The 19,203-nt window shown below is 48.5% G+C and overlaps 1 protein-coding gene across 4 annotated transcripts; it reads left to right on the forward strand.

Annotated features, from left to right (window-relative positions):
* Window positions 1-16: 16 nt before the first annotated feature.
* On the forward strand, window positions 17-17,906 carry LOC128799429 (cryptochrome-1-like). Of its 4 annotated transcripts, XM_053963828.1 has the most exons (12): window positions 17-346; window positions 1,320-1,444; window positions 4,055-4,515; window positions 5,421-5,537; window positions 8,298-8,445; window positions 8,702-8,842; window positions 9,960-10,130; window positions 10,671-10,811; window positions 11,908-12,059; window positions 14,023-14,120; window positions 15,194-15,304; window positions 16,976-17,906. In XM_053963828.1, exons 3-12 carry the CDS (start codon window positions 4,103-4,105, stop codon window positions 17,065-17,067), a joined length of 1,584 nt encoding a protein of 527 aa, XP_053819803.1. In that variant the 5' UTR covers window positions 17-346; window positions 1,320-1,444; window positions 4,055-4,102; the 3' UTR covers window positions 17,068-17,906. The 4 variants fall into 4 exon arrangements, with proteins under 4 accessions (XP_053819803.1, XP_053819806.1, XP_053819807.1 ...); XM_053963831.1 differs by lacking the exon at window positions 15,194-15,304; XM_053963832.1 differs by lacking the exon at window positions 10,671-10,811.
* The last annotated feature ends 1,297 nt before the right edge of the window (window positions 17,907-19,203 follow it).

The following is a 19,203-nucleotide window of genomic DNA, read 5'->3' on the forward strand; positions in this document are numbered from 1 at the left end:
CACTCAATTCACTTGGGGCGCTGCCATTGCGTGAGCGCTGCGGGCGGGAATCCAAGCCCCGCCTGTAACAGAAGAGCGCGCGGGGCGTGGCCTGACGCTGAGGCGGTGGTGGGGCCGGAGTAGCTGCGGGACCCTCCAGGCTCCTCCGGGACCCCCGGCTCTGGGATTCTCCAGCCCTGGGACTCTGCCACCCGGAACCGCGTTAAACATCCGCGGACAGCGGGCAGGCCTCCGCTGGGAGCGGTCCTTACATAACCCACCAGTCTCAGCCGGCGTTGTGTAACCTGCCCCGTGGGGCGAGGAACCGGTGCCGCGCCCGCCGCCACCACGGGCCGTGGGGAAGGAGGTAAAGGCGGGCTCAGGGAGCCCCCCAGGGAGGAGGTGGAAGTCCAAGCTGGCCCGTTCGCCCCCAGCTGCGGCAGGGCTGGCGTAGGGGCCGGCGTCCCCCTTTGCCTCCTCGCCGCTTCCCCGTCCGTCTGAGGGGCCCGGGCCTGGAGCCTCAGCCCGTCCTGCCTCCGCCCCATCCCCCATGGGTACAGACTCCCGGGTGTGGTTCTCGACCTGTTGCAGGAGAAGCCCCAGTCAAGCCCGTACACTTCGGTGTGTTTGGGACTTATTTCCTCCTCTGACTCAATGTGCCATTTTTTTGCATCAAAGCTGTATCCAGTACCTTCTTTTTCACCTAAAGTATTCAAACGGGAAGGAACCTAGAGGTTGGAATGAACAGTAGCCTCAGGTCTGGCTCAGCGTGGAGAGTGGAATTATGGAACCATATTTATGCAAAAAATTAATTCTTAGATCCCAATTAAGAATTGTTCTCAAACCTGTCAAATCAGAATAACATTAAACAACAGTGATAATTATTCCACTTCCCAAGCCCAGCCTGTGGTTTGAGAGAGCAGGTGTGAGGTTGCTCTCTCCAGGTGTCTAAAACTTGTGTTTATCTGTTTCACTTTTGCTTCTGAAGCAGCCAAGATATAGTCAAGGGGCATTTGACAATGAAGAGTGTCCACAGAGGAAACTGCTACAATTTCTCTTCCCAGTTCCTAGGCCTTGGTCTGTCCCTGCCCCATCTTGTCTCTGCCAGCTCCAAGGGCCAGTGGGACCAGAGAGGAGCTGCCTGCAATCCTCCTCCTTTGCTCTTGGGAATTACACGAAAGTTTGAGTGGCTTAGACCATCTTTGATGCAGAATCCAGCTCAGTGCAGATATTTATGGTATTTAGGGGTGTTTAAAACTGGGCAACTCATTTCTGGATGCCTGTAGGAGCAGGATGGTAGGTTTTGGATAGCGCCACTGACAGCCTTTGCATCCCTCCAGCACATTCCTGCCTGTGGAGAGAAATGCTCAGCAGCAGGAGAGCTGGGATCAGTGACTGTGTGACCTCCTCTTTTTGGGGTGATGTGTTGTAAAGACCCCAGAGCATTAGCTGTGCAACTCTCAAGGTAAGGCCTGGATTTCCCTGCTTTCTGTCTTGATGTACCTGTCCCGAAGTGCAGGGATGAATCCTGTGTGAGGTGTATTTTCTGCCTGCCTGGTTGATTTTTGGGGAACAGATGTGATCTGGATGTGGCAGGGACTCTGCCCAGCCTTGCTGAGTGAACAGGCTCGAGCCACTGGTTCATGCAGAGGTGGAAGAGTAAATCCCAACATGATGTCAATGACAGACAGCACCTGCTCTGCCTTCTTTCCTTTCCTTGTGACACAACAGGACTGTCCAAGAGCTCAGTTTCTTTCTGACACCACCCATAGCCTGCACAAGTGATCCCCCTCCCCATTCCTTCCCACCCAGTAGTGGATCCCAGCTCCTCACCCAGCTTTGACACCTCTTTGGCTCGAGGCTCCTGCCCTCCCTAGTGAGCTTCAGCCCCTTTTAATGGAGCCTCTGCTCCTCCCAGCTTGTTTTAATGAAATCCTTGTTCCCCCAACTCTGATTTCCCCAGTCCCCTTTAGTGGGATCCCCAGAGCTGCTGTTAACTCAGACCCTACAGCCCACCCAGGCCCTGGCCTGGGGCCTGCCTGCCCTGTGCCCAGTCCCTGATGTGATGTGGTCCTGCTTCCCACTGCTCCTGCAGGGATGCCATGACTGGAAGGGATGGGATGGGATGAGATGGGACCCGCCTGGGGACATATCTTGGGGCCATCCCATGGGCTGTGTGGGGCACTGGGCTCAGAGCAGTTCCAAGTGTGTGAGACCAAGGGGCATGGGGGTGAACGTGATCCTACAGACATCAGGGTGCTGTAGGGCCCTGGATTTGGGGTGACCCTCCAGACCGTGTGGGGCCACAGGGCTTGGGACAGCCCCAAAGGCTGTAAGGCTATGGGGGCCTTGGACTCCCTGTTTGGGGCAGTCCCTCAGTGAGGCTAGCTGGTGCAAAGAATGCAGGGGAATCTTCCAGCACACTTTGCATGGTTTAGTACTCAAAAATGCCACCTGGGTGCTCCCCTGAGCAGCGGAGTCACCTTGTTTTTCTGGTTCTCCCAGGAAGTGGGTGCAGGGCAGTGCTGAGCTGGGGTGCAGGGCAGAGCACGCCACACAGCCCAGCCCTGCACTGGGCTGCAGCCCGTGCTTGTTACTTACTTGTAACAAGTAGTAACAAAGTGGGAGTTGTAACAAAGTGGGCCTGTCTGGGTGCTGCTGGTGCATGTGTTTGGGAACGGAGCAAATCAGATTTATGGAAAAGCTGCTGGATGTGGCTTGAGCAGGGACAAGGGCTGAGTTGCCTGGTACAGCCATTGTGAGGGGGTGAGTGGAGCTGTTTGGCTGGAAGAGCTGAGCTGGATTAGGGATTGTTGTTTGGTTCTTTGCTAATCTCTAATCTCTTCTCTTCTGGGGGTAAGGCTCAAAATTAGCAACAGGTGGGGACCCACCTGGGAGGTGGGCATTGAACTTTTCCAATTGCACGTGGGAAAGTGAGTTTAGGAGGTGCTGCTGGGCTTGGTGCAGGCACAAGGTGGCAGCTGGGCTCCTCCTTTGCTTCCCGGCATCTGCTGGGTCCATTGTCCTGAATAGGGCAGCCGGAGCTTGGGAGCTGCTTCCCAAACTGTACCCTGTGATGCTTCATCCTAAGACCCAAGGTCAGCACTTCTGCTAACCCTTTGAACTCAGCTGAAGTGGTTCAAAGGGGAATAAATGTATGAATCAAGAGTAATTTTGTGTCATTATCACACCCAGCTCTGCTCTGGAGGCAGGCTGGGAGAGCTGGGATGTCCAGCCTAGAAAAGAAAAGGGGAGACCTCAGAGCCCCTTCTAGTGCCTAAAGGGGCTTCAGGAGAACTAGAGAGGGACTTTGGACGAGGGTCTGGAGGAACAAGACGAGGGGGAATGGCTTTGCACTGCCAGAGGGCAGGGTGAGATGGGATATTGGAAGGAATTGTTCCCTGTGAGGGTGGTAAGGCTTTAGCACAGGTTGCTCAGAGAAGCTGTGGTTGCCCCATGTGTGGAAGTGTCCAAGGCCAGGTTGGCCGGAGCTTGGAGCAACCTGGGACAGATGAAGGTGTCCCTGCCCATGGCAGGAGGTGGAGCTGGATGGGCTTTAATGTCCCCTCCAACCCAAACCAGTCTGGTATTCTGTGAAATCGATAAATTCAGATGTCTCCTACTAAAATTGCCTGACAGAGGGAGTATTGTATCAGGTCTCTGATGAGCTGATTGCTCCTGTGGACCTCCTTGAAATCAGCTGATGACTTTCAGAGGGTTTGCTGACATCTGTGGGGTTAAAAAGTGTTTCTGCACTAAATGCAGCCCTGGCTGCTCCATCTGTTTTGATTCCTTCCTTCTGGTGAGTGTTATTGGGATGTAATTTCATCGAGGGATTTAATTTAAGGATTTGATTGACTTATTTGGGGCAGAGACCATTCTCTGTGGAGCTGGATGGTGAGCCTGCTGCTGAATGGTGGGGCCAGAGGAGAGGTTTGGTCTTGGAGAGGTTCCTGCATTTCTCTCTCATGAAAACTTACCAAAGCAAGAAGTTTCTGGTAAAACCTGCAGAGGATTTTTTTTTTTTTTTTTTGAGCTCTTATTTCTAATTGTTAATTGACCTTGTTCTTTATAGGGATTTGGTATCCTGAAAGCCAAGGGTTCCCTTCCTCCTGTAGCCAGGATGCTGCATCGCACCATTCACCTTTTCCGGAAGGAGCTCCGGCTCCACGACAACCCAGTGCTGCTGGCTGCCCTGGAGTCCTCAGAGGCCCTGTACCCTGTGTACATCCTGGACAGAGCATTCCTGACCTCCTCCATGCACATTGGGGCCCTGCGCTGGAATTTCCTGCTCCAGTCCCTTGAGGATCTCCACAAAAACTTGGGCCAGCTGGGCTCCTGCTTGCTGGTTATTCAAGGGGAGTATGAGGTTGTTCTTAGGGATCACATCCAGAAGTGGAATATCACGCAAGTGACGCTGGATGCAGAGATGGAGCCATTTTACAAGGAGATGGAGGCCAACATCCAGCGCCTGGGGGCAGAGCTGGGCTTTGAGGTGCTCTCCCTGGTGAGCCACAGCCTGTACAATACCCAGCGGTACGTGACTGCTCCAAATCTACAAGTGTCTCTAGGGAGGTCATTTTAGAAGAGAAAAGTCTTGGTTTTTCCTTTGGAGGAAATTGAACTGTCTGAGGTGAACATGATGCTGTTTGCTGGGGGAGCTTTGTGTGTTGCTCTCTTGGAAGAAACAGAACAGACTGTGCACAGGTTTTAGGATTTCAGCCCAAACAGCTGCTTAACTTTTTCCTTTTGTGCAGTTTAATTCACCTAAAAATTTACTCTTTTAAACAGAGTGGAAGAAAGTCTCTAACACATTTAGTAGGACTTGTAAAAGTTCTATTAAATATGGTAAAGAGTTTTTCTGTCAGATTTTTTCAAAATCTTTCAAGTCAACTTTCACTGGTGTCTGAATACACTTGGATCAGAGGCCCTCAGAGGTTACTCATTGTTGAATGACTGAAGATACTGAAATCAGTAAGAAGGAAAACAGTAACAACTAAACCAGCCCTAACACTCCAATTTTGCAAAACCCCTGAATTATGTAAATGAATGGATGTGTGTAACTTGCTGTTTTGAATTCAAACTGTTTGCACAGGTGATTGCTCAGAGAGGACAGTTATTTACTGTCCTGAACCTGTTTTTTGTGACACCAGAGGTGTCCCACGCCCTGCCCTGTGTGTCCTGGCTGTGTGTGGCTGTGCAGGTGAAGCCATGGCTAGAATCCTGATCCCAGTTTTGTTGTCTAAGGTCCTGAGAAACTGCTCTTGGGATAGAAGTACCCAGGGGAGTTTTACTTGTAAAATCTGTAATTTCTACATTCAGTTGCACTAATGGAGTTGTTATAGCCTGTGATGTCACCTTCCTCCACTGGCAGTTCTAACTTCTTCCCTGGTTTCTGTTATGTGAGATCTTGTGGTTCTTTTTTTGGTTTTTTTTTTAAGGATTTTGGACCTAAATGGTGGAAGTCCCCCATTAACTTACAAGAGGTTCCTTCACATTCTCTCTCTGCTTGGTGATCCTGAGGTGCCTGTCCGAAACCTCACAGCTGAAGACTTCCAGTAAGTACCAGCCTGTGAGTGGGAATTCCTGGTCCTCTTTCTCTGCCCAAAAGAAGAGCCAGCCCCAAATGATAATGAGGCATTTTAGATGTTTTCTTGTTTTATTTCTGTGTATGGAGGGTTATTGAATCTATATACGGGGGATGTGACTGTTGTTGGGAAGGGAAAGCAGATGGTGGAATGGTCTGATACTCATCTCTTTTGATATTTGTGCAGATTTCTCACCATGTGGGACACCTCACAAAATAATGGTTGGATTCAATAACTTAAAGGTTTTTTCCAACATTAATGATTTTGTGATTCCATAAAAGTCTTCAGCTTTGCAAGATACTTTGTCTTGGTTTGAAAGGACAGGTGTCTGCTAAGGAAGGCAGCAGCCCCCCCTGAAATGGAAAATATAAACCCCCTCCCTCCAAATTATTATAATTTTGAAATTAAGGGGCTCTCAGGCAAAGATACGGGAATAGGAATAACAGTTCTTTAATAGGAAAATTAAAAATACAAATGCAGTAGTACCAAAAAAAAACCCAACACACTGATAGAGTCAGAATATGTCATGAAACCCTGTGGGTCAGGGTGTTGGTAACAGTCCTATTAAATGGTGGCTGCAGTGCTCCTGGAGTGACAGGTGTGGTTCTGTTGGAGCAGTGCAGAAGGGTGGAGTTTTGCCCTGAAGGGCCAGTGGTGGTCTAGATGGGCCTTGTCTTCCTCTGGGAATCCAGTGGAGAAGAAAGCTGCTCCTCTTAGAATCCAGTGGGGAAAAGGCTGGTGTTCCAAGTCTCAGATTATATCCAGGTAGGAATGCTTGGCTCCTCCCTCTGGGTGGGGCATCTCCCAATGGGATGATGGAATTGTATCAGTCACGCAGTGACACTCAATGGCTCGTTAACAGAAGATATTTCCCAGAGGGAGGGTGTGAAGAGAGAAAGAAAACTGCCCCACTTGGTTTTAACAGGTGGCCCAATTAACAGAAGATAACTGCCCCACCTCTAACAGATGGCAATAGAATACACACCCCCAGCCACATCTTGTAACCCAAGACACACCTTGAGAAAAGCTTTTAAGAGCTGGCAAACTCCTGCAGAGTTTGCAGAGGAAAGCCTGGGGAATTTACTCAGAGGCATGCTCTGCATTCCTCTCAAGATTTTGGACAGGTATTGGATGAACCACGATAGTTTGTTTTATGCAGGAAGTTCGATGGAATGATTCTACTATTCCCTCCTGGCTTTAAATCTCTGCTCCCCTCTGCTATATGGGAAAAAGAGACTGAGCTCATGTCTCCCAGGACTTGAGAAGAAGCTCAGAGTCAAGGATGTCTTGTGTTTTAGCTCTCCATGAGGAGAGGTCAGTGATCCAAAGGGAGGTAAGAGTGGGGCAGAAGACAGCTGGAATGGGACTGCCAGTGCTTGGGATTCAATGTCAGGTGCCTCCTGCATGGCCTCAGCTCAGTGTCACCAACCCAGGCTTGGATCTTCCCATCTTGGGGGAGTCCTGTTACTTCCTGAATGTTGTCCTCAGATAGTCTGATGACAAGACTCCTGTAAGTACTGGGATATATAAGTTCCTGTATTTTTTTCTAGCACTGGTTTTTTTTTTTTTTTTTTTTTTTTTTTTTTTTTTTTTTTCGTTTTCTTGCCTGATTTTTTGTTTGTACTTTTAATATTAATGCTGATGAGAGATAAGTGGTTCACATGCTTCCCAGCAGGCCTGAGCTATGTCAGTGCTCTGAGAGCTGCACTGGCCCCACCTCTGTAGGTGTCTGCAGCAGGGCTGAGCTCAGGTTTGTCCAGGTAAGTACAAAGATCTGTTGATGTCCGAGTTCATTCATGGGTTTTGGGAAGTCTCTGTGCCACCAGCACTTCTTAAGCCTCTTCATCTGTGTTTCACAGGAGGGAAGAAAAACAAACTGATGCTTTTCTAGCCATATGTGGGGCAGAGGCCTTGGGAAGCCTCAGCAACTGAGGCTGAAGAGATGTGCGGGGGCTGCTGAGGGCTGTGGGCTTGAGGGGCCCCAACTTGGTTAAGAACGAGTAGCCAGGGTGGCCCAGGAAGCTGATCTGCCTATTTCCCTATGAAACTGAAAGAGAGAAGGTTCAGATTAGATCTTGGGAAGAAATCCTCCAGTGGTGATGCCCTGGCACAGGTTGTTCAGAGAAGCTGTGGCTGCCCCATGCCTGGAAGTGTCCAAGGCCACGTTGGCTGGGGCTTGGAGCAATCTGGGCTAGTGGAAGGTGTCCCTGCCCGTGGCAGGAGGTGGAACTGGATGGGCTTTAATGTCCCTTCCAACCCAAACCAGTCTGGGATTCTGTGACTTGAGAGTGGCCTCTCCTCAGAGGCACAGGAGCTGGAGTGGCATTTGGAAGCAGCAGTATAATTGTGTTTAGGGTCCCAGGAGGCTCTTGGTTCCCTCCTTGGGATGGATGTGACAGCTGGGAGGAACTGGAGAGGAGCTGCCTCTGAGCCTTGTATAGGGCATGGGAGCTAAAAGGGGTCTGGGCTGCGGGTGCAGCTGACTGCTCTGAGCACTGTAACTTGGTGGGGCTGTTCCTCTTCCCCAATTCAGGCTAGAATTCCCTGGAGCAATTGCAGAATGAACTCTTCTCCCCCAGGACAGTACAGCCTGGGATTTCTTGCTGTGCTTTCATTCTCTCTGCTCTGGTTGGACTGTGATAGATGATACTTGGTATGTGCATGGACAGGGAGTGCCTCTTTCTCCTGGCTCCAGTTGCTCCTTTCAAAGAGTTTTCTCTCTCACCTCAGGAGATGTAGGGCCCCTGACCCAGGTCTGGCTGAGTGTTACAGGGTGCCTCTCCCTGTGGATTTGAAGATTTCCCCAGAGAGCCTTTCTCCTTGGAGAGGAGGGGAGACTGAAGGACTGCAGCGCCTGGAGCAACACTTGACTGACCAGGTCAGCCCTGAGGGAACACAGGGGATGGTGGTGGGTCGAGGTGGGCTGAGATCACTGCCCAGCTTGGCTTGGAGGGGGTGGCAGCTTGGGCACGGGTTTTGTTCTCCTTGATTTCTGGGAAGCGGAAGTGTTTTCCAGGCATGACATCAAACAAGCCCCTGTGATAATGAAGCCAGTTCCAAGAGCTTTCCTCTGTTTATTACTGGCCATGTGTGATCTTGTGCTGCCTGAACCCAGATTTCTGTTTTCATTTCAGGGCTGGGTGACAAGTTTTACTAAACCAAGGACAATCCCAAACTCGCTGCTTCCAAGCACCACAGGCCTGAGCCCATATTTCAGTATGGGCTGTCTGTCAGTTCGGACATTTTTTTATAGGTTGTCAAATATTTATGCTCAGGTAAGCAAATAATTGGTCCTAAGTAAGCAAAACCAAAACTGGGCCATGTGTGGCATGGGAGGCAGGATTTAACACTCATCTTGGTAGAGACTTGGTGTATCAAAAAATGCTGCTTTGTTAATGTCTTCTCACTGTGTCCCATGAAATCTGTGGAGTGGCTTCATGTTGCATGAAACACCTGTGAATGTCTGCAGCTCTTCCCAATTAAGTTTTAGAAACAGGATATTCATATTCTAAATTCATATTTTCATCAGGAACTGCAGTGACAGGGCAAGAGGGAATGGCTTAAAACTTAGAGAGCCTGTTTGGATTAGATGTTGTAAAGAAATTCTTCCCTGTGAGGGTGGTGAGGCCCTGGCACAGGGTGCCCAGAGAAGCTGTGGCTGTTCCATGCCTGGAAGTGTCCAAGGCCAGGTTGGATGGGGCTTGGAGCAACCTGGGTTATTGGAAGATGTCCCTGCCCATGGCAGAGGGTGGAGTGAAATAGGCTTTAAGGTCCCTTCCAACCCAAATTATGGTTCTATGAATAGGGAGCAAGCAGACCTGGGATCAGCAGGGAAGTCCAGGAAAACCTTCCTAAGTTTCAAAGATTTAGTTTGTCTGTCTGGTGGTTAAGGGAAGTTTTTGATTGGTTTATACAATTTTGTTTCTGGGAATCAACTGTTTTTGTCTTAGACAAATTTTAATTGTCGCATAAATAAAAACTACTTTCTGAAATCTTGTTTGATTCTTAAGAAAAAGTGAGCTTGAAACCAGACCAAGAAAACCAACCTCCTTTACATTCATCCTAAGATTACCATTTGAGACGTGGCTGAGCCACCTGAATTCAGCTAACACATTAATAAACACATGCTTGGTGTAAGAAATCCCAGTGTGACACTGTTTTGGAATGTAGATGGAGTATGTTTGAGGTAACACTGAAGTCTGGCAGTTTGGCTTTGCTTTGGGCCAGACAGCATTGCCTCAGATATTTGATTTCCTTGACTTGAACACTAAAGTGCCTTGAAACCAGTATTGTAGTCAGATTAATCTTTATTTTATAGGCATGACAGTCACAAAATGAGTGAGGCAGCAATGGTATGTATGAACTGAAGCTGCCACCTTGTGTCTTTTGCAGGCAAAGCACCACTCTCTGCCCCCAGTGTCACTCCAAGGGCAGCTGTTGTGGAGGGAATTCTTCTATACAGTAGCATCAGCAACCCCCAACTTCACCCAGATGGCTGGGAACCCCATCTGCCTCCAGATTTGCTGGTACAAGGATGCAGAGAGGCTCCACAAATGGAAAACGGTAATGAGGTGCATGGCCACCTCAGCAGCTGCATTGGAGCTTGGGGCTTTCCCCTTCCCTTGATTGGTCCCTGCTGGCAGTTTGAATGCATTGTGCAGTGGTGTGACAAGCTGTGAGAACTGGGAATGTTCAGCCTGGGGAAAAGAAGGTGCCAGGAAGAACTTAGAGACCCTTCTGGTGCCTAAAATGGCTCCAGGAGAGCAGGAGAGGAACTTGGGACAAGGGATGGAGTCAAAGGAGAAGGGGAATGGCTTCCAACTGACAGAGGGCAGGGTTAGAAGGTATATTGGGACAAAGTTCTTCTGTGAGGGTAATGAGGCCCTGGCACAGGTTCCCTAGAGAAGCTGTGGCTGCCCCTGGATCTGTGGGAATGCCCAAGGCCAGGTTGGACAGGGCTTGGAGCAACCTGGGCTAGTGGAAGGTGTCCCTGCCCGTGGCAGAGGGTGGAATGGGCTTTAATGTCCTTTCCCACTGAAACCATTCTGTAATTCTGTGAAAGCAGTGTATGAGGGGAGAGCTGATGTTTCTGTTCTGCTGCAGGCACAGACAGGGTTCCCATGGATCGATGCCATTATGACCCAGCTGCGCCAGGAAGGCTGGATCCATCACCTGGCTAGGCATGCTGTTGCCTGCTTCCTGACACGGGGGGACCTTTGGATCAGCTGGGAAGAGGGAATGAAGGTTCACTACTGCTTTTATTTTCCTCTGTTCTGCCTGGCCCTGAGAAACCTTGCACAGCCTGAGTCTAGCAGTGGAGGGTTCTACAGAGCAGTGTTTAGTTCTGCCCCTTCCTGCGGATCTCGGGATTTATGGAATTTCTTTCTTTGATGAGAGTTCATTCCCTTCCCCATAGCGGAGGGAATATATCTGAAAATCCTCGTGATTTTCAGATAACGAGGTTACTAGTGGAGACATGCTCAGTCTGTAGAAGGTTCCAAACCCAGAGTTTTTGGGTTGCTCTGTCTTCCTTCTGTCTGTGGAGAGCTGTCTTGGTTTGAAAATACAGGTGTCTGTTAAGGAAGGCAGGAGCCTCCCCTGAAATGGAAGATGTAAACCTCCTCCCTCTGAATTATTATAATTTTGAAATTAAGTGGGCTCTCAGGCAAAGGTATGGGAGCAGGACTAACAGTTCTTTATTAGGGAAGAAAATAAAAATAAAACAAACAACGCAGTACTACAAAACAACGCTGACAGAGTCAGAATATGACCTGACACCCTGCGGGTCAGGGTGTTGGTAGCAGTCTGGTTCAATGGTGGCTGCAGCCCTCCTGCAGTGACAGGTGTGGTTCTGTTGAATCGGTGAGCCTGTAGAAGGGTGGAGTTTTCCTCTGAAGATCCAGTGGTGGTGTAGATGGGCCTGGTCTTCCTCTGGGAAATCCAGTGGAGAATCCTGCCTGTGGTCTTCCAGATCTCAGATAATATCAGTTAGGAATGCTTGGCTCTTCCTCTCAATAGAATGATGTAATTTTTATCAGTCATGTAGAGAGGCTCAGTGGCCCATTAACAGAAAGGTATCTCCCCGGAGGGAGGATGGGTTGTGGAAGAAATAAAGAAAACTGCCCAATTGACAGAAGATAACTGGCCCATCAATAGGAACAGAATACACTCCCCATTTCCAACTTAAGACAAGAGTATTCTTGGTGTGCCTGTGAGGCGGCAGCCCAAGCCACACAGTGCTATGCTTCCAGCAGCAACCTCCCAGCCTGGTTTTGTCTAGTTTTTGCAATATAGCCATTTCAGGGATGTTTCTCTCTCTCTTCCCATCCCTGATGTGCAGGTGTTTGAAGAGCTGCTTTTAGATGCTGACTACAGCATCAACGCTGGGAACTGGATGTGGCTGTCAGCCAGCGCCTTCTTCCACCAGTACACACGGATCTTCTGCCCCATCCGCTTCGGCAAGCGCACAGACCCCCAGGGCAACTACATCAGGTCAGGGGACACCTACCCCACCATCACCCTGAGAGCTTCTCAAGCTCCTCTGACAGCAGGAACTGACGAACTGGATCAAACACACACACCTGTTAAACAGGACTCATAGCAATGGTTTTATTGAACACTTGAGGAAACTGAGTCATGGAGAAGCAGAGAGATATCTGTCATTCCAAGCGATGGCTGAGCACGGCTTGTGTTCATTTGTGAGCACTTGTTGCCTCCAGCACCATGTTTGATCACTAGGCTGGCTCCTCTTTCTAAAGGATTTGAGTAGGACTTCCCACAGCTTCCCTGCTCCAGTCTGCACTTTGTTTCTTGCTTTTCATAGAATTTTGGGATGTGCTTGGAAGGGAGCTTAAACCTCATCCAGTTCCACTCCCTGCCATGGTCAGGGACACTTTCCACTATCCTAAGGTTTCTCCAAGCCTGGCCTTGGACAATTGCAAGGATGGGGCAGCCACAGCTTCTCTGGGCAACCTGTGCCAGGGCCTCATCACCCTCACAGGGAGGAATATCCCATCTAACCCTGCCATTCTTTAGTTGCACACCCATAGGTTTTATTTTCCACTCTGAGTCCTCTTTGCTTCACAGTCTCATTTTGTTGTCTCTCCATAATGTGCTGATGGGCTTTTTGAAAGCACTGGGCTCACTATGTTAATGTTGAGCAAACAGCTTGTCTTGGTTTGATAGACAGATGTCTGCTAAGGAAGGCAGGAACCTCCCTTATAATGGAGAATATGAACCCCCTCGCTCTGAATTATTATAATTTTGAAATTAAGGGGCTCTACGGCAAAAAGATATGAGAATAGGAATAGCAGTTCTTTACTTGTATGTGAAGCAAGGCAAACAAACAACCACAACTGCCTATTAACAATAGCAGAAGCAGGAGCCCAGTCCCAGCCTTTCGGCCGCGGCACTTTCCCTGCGCTGCAGTTCCGGGCACAGCCGGCAGGGGCGCTGGTGGCTCCCGGTGGGCAGGGCAGGTGTTGTGATCCCTGCGCGGCTGCAGGGGGCGCTGTGGGGCGGGCCGGGCAGGGACGGCGGAGCGGCTTCGCTTCACGAAGCCTGGGGCAGCCAGGCCCAGCAGGGCTCTGAGAAACACTGAGCTGGAACAGCAGGCATGAGCAAAAAGTCCCAGCATGGTGGGTGAGATGTGCTCTGCGACAGTAGCTGGAACTGTGGGACTTCCCGGTAGGGCACAGGAGTGTGGAGCCCAGCAGCAGAAGAAAAGCAGCTCCCAGCTGGGTTGTGGCGGTAGGAGTGAATTCCTTTTCCCAGGCCACAGGTCTGACCATCTTCCAAAGCCCAGATTGAGCGAGAGATCCACAATTGCCCCAGCCCCTCTCCTTTACCTGCTCCTATTCTCACTGTGTCTCTGTCCCTCCCAGAGAAATTCCCCAAAATCAGAGGAGTTTCCCCTCCCTAAAGTCTCAAGCACACAGCCATCAGTGCTTCTTAGCAACTCAATGGGAAAAAATTCCACAACTAGAGGAAATGAAAGGAAACCTAACCCCCAATACAGCTCCATTTCCCCACATCTCTTCCTCCCATCCTAGCTAGATTTGGGTATTGCCAAGGAGAAGCCTGTGCTGAGGTACCTCACAGAGTGGGACAGAAAATGACTTTGCCATTCTGCAACAATTTTTAAAAATTAGTTTGTGTTTTAAATTTATTAATGTTTAGGATGAAATATCAGTGAAAATGTTAAAAACGTATTTTGGAGGAAATCAAAACTGAAGTACGGGTTAAATCACCCCATTTATTCTATGCTGTGAAGTTAACTTTTGGAACCTATCACCTATGGAGGTTTGAGAACATAAACCCAATTTTTTTTGTGGAGAGTGATTTCCCACAGATTGTAATATCAATATCAACACAGCACAGGTTGGTTTTCACTTCTCTGAATGTATGAATATTTGCCTACAGGATTATAAACCCCCCTATTATCCCTGTTTTGTAGGAAATACTTGCCCATACTAAAGAACTTTCCCTCCAAGTACATCTACGAGCCCTGGACAGCATCTGAAGAGGAGCAGAAGCAAGCAGGATGTATCATAGGTAATTCATTCACATTCTTTGCTAAGGATTTTTCTGCTGCTAACTATCCAAAATAAATGTGTATGAGATGGAAGCATCGCACTTCCAACATAAGCCATTTATCTTCTGAAAATGGATGAATCCATTCCTTCTGTTCATTCTCCATTAACGTTTTTTCATTGGAGTCTCATTTCACAGTACATATTTTTGCCTCAACTTTATCTCCTAAAACTCTTGGATCACTACACACTTTTGCCTTTGAATTTTCCTATCTTGGATGCTTGGCTGCTTTAAAAAGTATCAGAACATCTTGTGCTTTTACTCCTGCTCTAACACATCTTTGAAGGCTCTTACGTCAAAGTGGGAGCTCTTCTCTTTGATGGAAAGAATTAGGCACTTCCATTTAAGAAATGCTGGAAGTATTTAAAATCCAGGGAAAATGTACTTGCCAAGTGTGGAAAAGGCTCTGTCTCCACATTACTGTTAGGTAATAAAATTATAAAGCCGAATTAATAATTAAAAAATAGATTTTTATTTCACGACTGAGATTCAGTCTCTGATAGCCACAATCAAAGGGACAGCGCCGAGCCCGGGATCGGCGCTGGGTGAACACTGATCTGAACTCTACCGCTTCGGATCCCCTCTGTTCATGAATGTTGTCTCTGTCTGGTTAGCTTTATACAGTTTTTTCCGCCTGGGGCAGAGTTTCTCCTATTCTTTTCTTTGCTTCACTTATTCATGGCGTCTCCTGTTCTCTGTGCTGGGCTGGACAAAGCTGTTTCTGGGAAACGATGAGTTATGAGTCACAGGAACCTGGTATTGGGATGCACGACCCTGAATATCCTGATCGTAGATACTTCTCTTCTTGAGAATTCATTGCTTGGGTGTCTCCTGGATTGTCCCGGACGGAGCCACGCTTTTTCTTTTGTAAATCTGGTCTTTCTTTCTGCTGCCATCTGTGGTTTCGCAGTCTTTCTCTGGCTGTGGCTTGTGGTCTTTTAAAACTTTAAGAATCTTTTTGTACAGGCAGAACTTATTTCATGTATATTTTACATAAGCATGAATTATTCCATAATATATGTTACATTACCCAGGTCAGGATTACCCCTTCCCCATGGTGAACCACAAGGAAGCCAGTGACCACAACCTGCAGTTGATGAAACAGGTCAGAGAGGAGCAGCACAGAACAGTCCAGCTCACGAGAGGTGAGAGGTGCTGCAGCTCCCACATTCCCTGTGCTGTGACACACAGGCTGTCCTCAAGAACCCAGGGCTCTGGGGCTTGGCTTTGGGTGCTTTTCCAGGATGCTTTTCCACATTGGATAAAAACATCATGTGCAACTCTTCTGGTTTCTGTTAAAATGTCCCAAGTGCGAGAACAAGAGTGTGAGCCTTTTCTTCCTTTCCTCTCTCCTTGGAGCATCCTCCTGCTTGCTCTAGAAATGCCTTCCCAAAACCAGATCTTCTCCACCTGCCCTGACTCCCCAGCCCCAGCCTGGCTGCATGTGTCTCCAAAGTGCAGAAATCTCTGCAGCTCTGCCCATGCCTCTTGTAAACCAGAACATTCTTGTTTTTCCTTGGTACCATGATCTGCCCTATGCCATAGCAGAAATTGAGATTCCCACTGAGCACAAAGCTCTGGAGAGGTGTGTTGTTCCAAGAAATTTACCTTTTGGCATGGTTTTCTGCATTGCTTAACCCTGTGTATAACAAACAGGTAGTTATCAGGTAAGGCTAGAACACTCAAACTGTGCCGAGCCTGAAGTACTTAATTATTTAGGTATTTCCAGTCATACTGTCGCTTATGGCACCTGTGCTCTTAAAATGGAAATCCCAGGGCCTGTGCTGAGCTCAGAGGAATCCTTTACAGTAAAACGTGGAATCTCAGCCTGGTTTGGGTGGGAAGGGACATTAAAGCTCATCCAGTTTCCACGTCTTGCCATGGGCAGGAACACCTTCCACTATCCCAGGTTTTTCGAAACCCTGTCCTACCTGGCCTTGGACACTTCCAGGGATCCGGGGGCAGCCACAGCTTCTCTGACCACTCCGTGCCAGGGCCTTGCCACCCTCACAGGGAAGAATTCCTTCCCAATGTCCCACCTCACTCTGTCCTCTGGCAATGGGAAGCCATTCCCTCTTGTCCAGTCCCTCCAGGCCCTTGTCTCATGTCCCTCTCCAGCTCTCTTGAACCCCCTTTAGGAAGGGTCTGTCAAGTCTCCTTGGAGCCTTCTCTTCTCCAGGCTGAACATTCCCAGCTCTCCCAGCATGGCTCCATAATGGAAGTGACAAAATACCTTTTTATTTAATGGTGGGCCACAGCAGCCTCTCTATATTATAGAAACCCAACATGCAGCAGCTGAGGGGAACCTTAACTATTCCTTCTTTCATCCCTCTGATCTGAGGAAATTAATTGTTCCAAACCTTGGAATAGATACCTATTAATGTGTCCAGGAGGTCGCACATTGGAATAGAACAGGTATAACCACTGTATGCTGGCAGTTCTTCCAGCAACCCTGTGGTACCAGGAACTAAATGTTGGGAATGTTGGGAAAGCCAAAATTTTGAGAGTCCCTGACTCCAAGCGTTATCCCAACGCCCATCTCAGTATGAAAACCTGCTCATACAGGGGAGCAGATACTGGAATAGAGTAAGGGCTAAGGAGTAGGATGGGACTTGGAGCAGTCTGGAAGATGTCCCTGCCCATGGCACGAGGTGGAATGAAATGAGCTTTAAGACCCCTTGCAACCCAAACCATCCTGGGATTTCATGATTCTTGTTGCCTATGAACAGAAGCATTTTCTGATACTTTGTATCTTCACCTGACTGAAGTTAGAGAAGACTTTGCAAACTTTAATCCTTCTTTATTTCTTGCTGTAGATGACGCAGATGACCCCATGGAAATAAAGGTAAAACGTGACCATTCCGAAGAAAACATTTTGAAAGGAAAAGTGGCCCGAATGACAGAATAAACCAAAATTCCCTCAGGGGTCACCTGCTGGGTACCAAAAAGGGCAAGAGAGGAGAGCCGGGGGCCAGCTGAGCTGGCCAAACCACTGTCCTCCATACTTTGCCCTGCTAATGGTGCCTCTTGCTTGTGACCTGACCTCAGAAGACGTGCTGGATCCTGAGTAGTTTTAGTGCAGTTATTTTGGATGGAATTGTTTATCTTTGAGTGGCTTCTGGACCATTTGTTGAAGCTGTTGGGTGAATGCAAGAGGCGCTTGGTTGTGGCAGGTCCTGCTGCTGCAGCATCCTTCAAATCCATGTGTTTCATGCACCTGTATAAATAGATTTTGTGACAAATAATGTCAGAAGACCATGTGCACATTAATGTGGTTGCACATTAGTATTAGGACCTTGATGTGCTTGCCTTGTAGAGACAGACTTAGAGATGTTCAGATTATTTATTCTAAGTTCCCAGTTTATGATTGTAGTCCCCAGTTTGGAGAGACAGAGCAGAGTGCAGCCTCTTGTACCTTGTGTGTAGTTTTCTAAGTCATAAGTAGGAATTGCTATGCGTTTTAAGGATAAGGTTGAAAATATCTCACTAAATTAGGGCTAATTATATAACTTTGTCACCATCTTCTCTTCCTTGGCTAGCTAGAACTGCAGGGCAGAGATTAACTCTATCATGTACCACATGGAAAAATTTCTCCTCCCACTGAAATGTATTGTTGTGAAGTTTGACAAGGCTGGATTAGTCAATTGTGACTGGAGTTTGGGAGTGGGGAACTGCAGTGGGGTTTTCATGGCTGCAGGTAGTATTCTGGGTTTGGAAAGAAATAAAATTTATTTCTGACATGAACAATGCAAGGGCTCTGGAGCAATTTGTTATCACAATTGATATCCATCAGTCCTCTCAGGAAACCTGGTGGCACAACAGCTCCAGCAGCAATCCCAACTCCTTGGAAGCATCCCAGGATCTAGTGCAGGAGCAGTTCAGGAGCCATGAGCACCAGGTGGAGGCTGTAAACTGCAGGATCTTTCAATGCTGCTGGAGACCTGCAGGACCTGTCAGGGCAGACCATGCTGGCAGCAGGACAGTGAGGTGTAAATACAAAGCTGCAAGGACGTTCCTGCTACTCCAAGCCTGCATCAAGCTCCTGGAGATGCCCATATTCCCTGACACTTCAGCCCTCCAGCAAACCTAATGACTTGCAGGGATGACCAGAAGGAAAGGCCTTCTGCGTCCCCCTTTATGGAAGGTAGAATACTAAGGTGGTGCTTGTTTCTCTGGGGAGATCTGCTGCTCCACAGCCTCCTGGCATTCCTCCCCTCTGTCTCTGGGCTCCTTCCTGTGCCTGAAGGGATTTACGGCATCCCTGAAGGGATTACGCCCATCCACAAGAAGGGCTGGAAGGAGCATCTGGGAAACTCCAGGTCTGTCAGCCTGACATCAGTGCCCAGTAGGATTATGAAACAGATCACCTTGGGTGCTATCACCTGGCACCTACAGGATGGCTGGAGGATCAGACCCAGCCAGCATGGGTTTAGGAGGGTCAGGTCCTGCCTGACCAACCTGATCTCCTATGACCAGGTGATCCACCTGGTGGATGCGAGGAAGGCTGTGGATGCGTCTACCTGGACTTTGGCAAAGCCCCTGTCTCCTGTTACACCATGACACGAAATAACTCACGGATGCTAGATGTAAAGGGGGAGAGAAAAGAACTTAGAGATTTTATTTTCTGACTCTGTAATATATACAATAGCAAAATTGACAGTGGGTTGGATGGTGAAACTGCCACCTCTCCAACCACACTGGTCAAACTAACAGTTTATCAATTCTGTCCACCCACAAAGAAGAATGCAAAACAATCATTGTTTATATGAACAGTGTGAGAAAATTCAGTAGAAATATGTAAACATCAGAAGGCATAAGAAACTTTTAGAAGAACTTTAAAACACTCAAAAGAACAGTGCAACAGTCTCCCACAGCACACTCCTGGAAAAGCTGCAGCCCATGTCTGGGCCAAGAGCACTCTGTGCTGGGTTCAGAACTGGCTGGATGGCTGGCCCAGAGAGTGGTGGTGAGCAGTGCTGCATCCAGCTGGGGACAGTCACTACTGGTGTCCCTCAGGGCTCTGTGCTGGGGCCAGTTCTATTTA

This window comes from Vidua chalybeata, chromosome 24, assembly GCF_026979565.1.
Source record: "Vidua chalybeata isolate OUT-0048 chromosome 24, bVidCha1 merged haplotype, whole genome shotgun sequence".
Classification (NCBI taxonomy): domain Eukaryota; kingdom Metazoa; phylum Chordata; class Aves; order Passeriformes; family Viduidae; genus Vidua; species Vidua chalybeata.

Coding starts and splice junctions, on each gene's coding strand:
- LOC128799429 (XM_053963828.1), top strand. CDS start 4,103: ATGCTGCATCGCACCATTCACCTTTTCCGGAAGGAGCTCCGGCTCCAC. Junction 8,446..8,701: donor AGCAACACTTGACTGACCAG/GTCAGCCCTGAG, acceptor TTTTCATTTCAG/GGCTGGGTGACAAGTTTTAC. Junction 12,060..14,022: donor CCCCAGGGCAACTACATCAG/GTCAGGGGACAC, acceptor CCTGTTTTGTAG/GAAATACTTGCCCATACTAA.